We start from the raw sequence: 4,756 nt of genomic DNA on the forward strand, positions 1-4,756 counted from the left end.
TTGAGACCATCGAATACCCAGGAAAGTTGAGTTGTAACTACTCGACACGTTTTTGGGGTGAGTAAGTCTAGTAGCACACCAATTTTTATAATTTTACCACAATTTTGCTATATGATGACTTGTAAGTAATGAAATTATGAATCCACATGAATTTACTGTTTTATTTTCACTATCCACAACTCGCCACATAATAAAATTATAGTAAAGTTGTAAAAATTGGTGTGATACTAGACTTAAGCAGCATTTGCATAGGGCTAATGCGCGTCTAGTGTCTGTGTTTTCTACGTAGCTTTTGAAAGATTCCAATGGATCTCGTGTACTATTCACGAGACTCACAAGCATCTTTTTTTTAACAAAACTTTCATTAAAAATAGGTCCTACGGCATTATTTACACATTTAAAAATTATTTTGCTATAATATTTTTAATTTTTAACAAAATAAGCGGTATTCAAATGGACCCTGACTGTTTTGGGCATATCTATTAATGTCTGTTAGGTCACGGAATTTTTCATATCTTTTTCTCACGTAACCTCAACTCCTACTCCTACCACAGTATTAGGATTTCTAAACTCGAATGCGCCCACAACAAAAGTGATTTGTAATTTCAATTGCAACAACTTAGTAAGGAGGCCGAATAATTTATTAAGTTCCCACATCTCATCTCATCCCATGTCAAACTTGCCCGTTTCCTAATCATATCCTTCAGAAATCTACGTACCTATAAAAACCACTACCCTCTCTGCAACTTCAATTCTCATATCTACTAGCACCATAATCTCCACATATCTCCATTCTCCTCTGTTCCATTTATATCCATAATCCACATATCTTGCTTTTCTTCGTCTTGTGATTACTACTACATTGTCAGTTCCTTGCTTTCTTAAACATCATCTTTTTTCTTTTTTTCTTTACTCCTATTGTGCTTTGCAAATCATGTCAAGGATTATCCTACAAAACACGGACCGCATTGAGTCTTTACTTGGTGCACAACACTCCCTTAGCACACCCAATAAAAGATGGCACTCCGCTTTTGTTTCCATATATTGTTCTAGAGCCCTTCTATCCTTTTTCAAAGATTCTCTACTCCAGAAAAATCTCAAGCTTTCACCTTCTCCATCTTTCGTCATTTTGGATCTCAACCCAGACATTGGGTTCAAAGTTGATCAACCAACACTCACTAACCTTGTAAAAGACAAAAAAATTGAAAGGCTTCAAAACATTGGAGGGATTGATGCACTAGCATTCACTCTCCAAACCAACGTTGAATGTGGGATTCATGGCAATGATGAAGACATTGCTCGCCGACACGAGGCTTTTGGCTCAAACACGTATAAAAGACCACCTACAAAGAGCTTCTTCCATTTTTTAGTGGAAGCCTTCAAGGATCTTACCATTCTCATCCTTCTAGGCTGTGCTGTACTTTCTCTGGTATTTGGCATTAAAGAGAATGGAATAAAAGAAGGATGGTATGACGGTGGAAGCATATTTGTTGCTATATTTCTTGTCATTGCTGTTTCTACCATTAGCAACTTTAAGCAAAACAGACAATTTGACAAGTTATCCAAAGTTAGCAACAATATCCAAATTGATGTTGTGAGATCTGGGCGGCGTCAACATATTTCAATATTTGAAATTGTAGTTGGAGATATCATCTGCTTAAAGATTGGAGATCAAGTCCCAGCCGATGGGCTATTCTTAGATGGTTATTCATTGCAAGTGGACGAATCTAGCATGACAGGGGAAAGTGAACATGTAGAAGTAAATTGCAGTCATCCATTTTTGTTTTCTGGTACTAAGGTTGTTGATGGCTATGCTCAGATGCTTGTCACTTCAGTTGGGATGAACACGACATGGGGCGAGATGATGAGCTCAATCAGTCGTGATACCAATGAACAGACACCTTTACAAGTTCGGCTCAACAAGCTAACTTCATCAATAGGTAAGGTTGGTTTGGCAGTTGCTTTCCTAGTTCTTGTAGTCTTGTTGGTTCGATATTTCACAGGGAATACTGAAGATGAGAATGGAAATAAAGAGTTCAATGGCAACAGCACCAAGGTTAATGACATACTAAATGCTGTGGTGGGGATTGTAGCTGCTGCAGTTACTATAGTTGTGGTTGCAATTCCAGAAGGTTTGCCTCTGGCTGTGACACTTACACTTGCTTATTCCATGAAAAGAATGATGGCTGATCAGGCTATGGTGCGAAAGCTCTCTGCTTGTGAGACCATGGGCTCAGCCACCACCATTTGTACTGACAAAACAGGCACCCTCACGCTGAATAAAATGAAGGTGACTAAGTTTTGGCTAGGGAAAGAATCCTTTGTACCGGCTACTTTCTCATCAATTACTCCGTATATTCTCAAACTGGTCCAAGAAGGAGTTGCTCTAAACACAACTGGTAGTATTTACAGGCCTACTTCAGTATCTGAAATTGAGTTCTCAGGTAGTCCCACTGAACAAGCAATTCTTTCATGGGCTGTTCTGGAGCTAAACATGGAAATGGAACAATTGAAGCAAAGCTGTCAGATTCTTTACGTTGAAGCATTCAATTCTCAAAAGAAACGAAGTGCAGTCGTAACGAGGAGAAAGATAGACAACACAATCCACGTACACTGGAAAGGAGCCGCAGAGATGATTTTGAAAATGTGTTCAAGCTACTATGATGCTTTTGGAATTATGAAAGATCTAGATGATGATGAAAAGATGAAATTTGAACAAATAATTCAAGGTATGGCAGCTAGCAGCCTTCGGTGCATTGCTTTTGCACATAAGCAAATTTCAGAAGAAGATCAAGAACATGATATGGAGCAAAAAAAGATAGAAGAAGATGGTCTGACTCTATTAGGACTAGTGGGTATTAAGGACCCATGCCGTCCAGGGGTAAAGAAAGCTGTGGAAAATTGCCAAAATGCAGGTGTAAACATCAAAATGATCACTGGAGACAATGTTTTCACAGCAAAAGCTATTGCCATTGAATGTGGAATACTGAGGTTTGATCAAGACATGAGTGGAGCAGTGGTAGAAGGCGTAGAATTCAGAAACTACACACCAAAGGAGAGAATGGAGAAAGTTGATAAAATTCGTGTGATGGCAAGGTCCTCTCCCTTCGACAAGCTACTGATGGTAAAATGTTTGAAACAAAAAGGTCATGTTGTTGCAGTCACTGGAGATGGCACAAATGATGCACCAGCATTGAAAGAAGCTGATGTAGGACTTTCAATGGGAATTCAAGGCACCGAAGTGGCAAAGGAGAGCTCAGATGTTGTCATTTTGGATGACAACTTTGCCTCTGTTGCCACAGTTTTAAGGTGGGGAAGATGTGTGTACAATAACATCCAAAAGTTCATTCAGTTCCAACTCACCGTAAATGTTGCTGCTCTTGTGATCAATTTTGTGGCAGCTATCTCAGCTGGTGAAGTCCCATTAACAGCAGTTCAGTTATTATGGGTGAACCTAATTATGGACACATTGGGTGCTCTAGCTCTTGCAACAGAGAAGCCCACCGAGGAGTTGATGATGAAGCCACCAATAGGTCGAATTGAACCACTTATTACCAACATAATGTGGAGAAATCTCTTAGCCCAAGCTTTGTATCAGATTATCGTCCTCTTGACCTTGCAATTCAAAGGTGAATCAATCTTTGGTGTGACTGAGAAGGTAAATGACACGTTGATCTTCAATACTTTCGTCCTCTGTCAAGTGTTCAATGAATTCAATGCAAGAAAGCTTGAGAAGAAGAATGTGTTTAAAGGGATACATAGGAATAAGTTGTTTTTGGGGATCATAGCCATAACCATAGTCCTTCAGGTGGTGATGGTAGAATTTTTGAAGAAGTTCGCAGGTACAGAAAGGTTGAATTGGGGGCAATGGGGTGAGTGCATTGGATTTGGAATAGTATCTTGGCCAATTGGTTGGATCGTGAAGTGGATACCTGTTCCAAAAAGACCATTTCTGAGCTACCTAAACATGAAAAAGATGCAAGGACTTCCAACCCCATTTTTGTTCATATTGAAGACAATCCCAAGGTTGATTGGTGTCTGATTGCTTGTAATTATGTATTGTAGCCAGGTGACCAGGTCACTGTGTAATGATTTTTTTATTTTTATTTTTTAGGAAGATTGTGGGTGATATTTCATTTGTTTGTATATGATGTACTGTATTTAGTTAGTATTTGATTATGTATTTCAATTTAAATATATGGAGAGTTTGATATATATAATATATTCATGAATTGAATGCTTACAAGGTGGAGGGAACAATGACAAACAAGACAACCTCTAATAGAATTGAGCAAGAAAAGATGGAAGGCCAACAAATTAAAGCGCACAGCAATCAAAATTAATGAGCTCCCAATCCCACCAAAAGGAATTGGATTAATTAGCAAAAAGAAATTGTGACAAGAGACTATAGATATTAAGATGTACTACTCACCTCACCATGAGATTTCCGAACTGCAACACAATTTGCTAGATACCTGCCATTCTTCTGTGGGGGAGAGAGAGAGAGAGAGAGAGAGGATGAGGGTAGCGAGTAAGAATACGAGTAGGTTTTTGGAAAGAAGATATGGGTAGCGGTCAATAATAATAAGTGGCTAATAAGTGAGGCGAAAGTGAGAAAGTTGGGAGTGGAGAGCTTGAGTGAGCTGCGGTACATATATGCTCTATATTGAGCCAAAGTGAGAAGGAAGCCTTTGCCTTTTTCTACTAGCGTGTAACCTGTCAATGCACAGGAAAGTAACTATTTATGACTTGGCTG

General features: G+C 38.9%; 1 protein-coding gene across 1 annotated transcript; it reads left to right on the plus strand.

The window, feature by feature from the left end:
• Nucleotides 1–664: 664 nt before the first annotated feature.
• Nucleotides 665–4,218, plus strand: LOC111993920 (putative calcium-transporting ATPase 13, plasma membrane-type). Its single transcript, XM_024025757.2, has one exon. The coding sequence runs from the start codon at nt 935–937 to the stop codon at nt 4,040–4,042; it is 3,108 nt and encodes a 1,035-aa protein (XP_023881525.1). The 5' UTR covers nt 665–934; the 3' UTR covers nt 4,043–4,218.
• Nucleotides 4,219–4,756: the final 538 nt, after the last annotated feature.

The sequence above is a fragment of the Quercus suber genome, unplaced genomic scaffold (assembly GCF_002906115.3).
Source record: "Quercus suber isolate HL8 unplaced genomic scaffold, Cork oak 2.0 scaffold_26, whole genome shotgun sequence".
NCBI classification, from domain to species: domain Eukaryota; kingdom Viridiplantae; phylum Streptophyta; class Magnoliopsida; order Fagales; family Fagaceae; genus Quercus; species Quercus suber.

Excerpts from the sequence above, each read along its gene's own strand:
- LOC111993920 (XM_024025757.2), top strand. The coding sequence starts at position 935 with ATGTCAAGGATTATCCTACAAAACACGGACCGCATTGAGTCTTTACTT.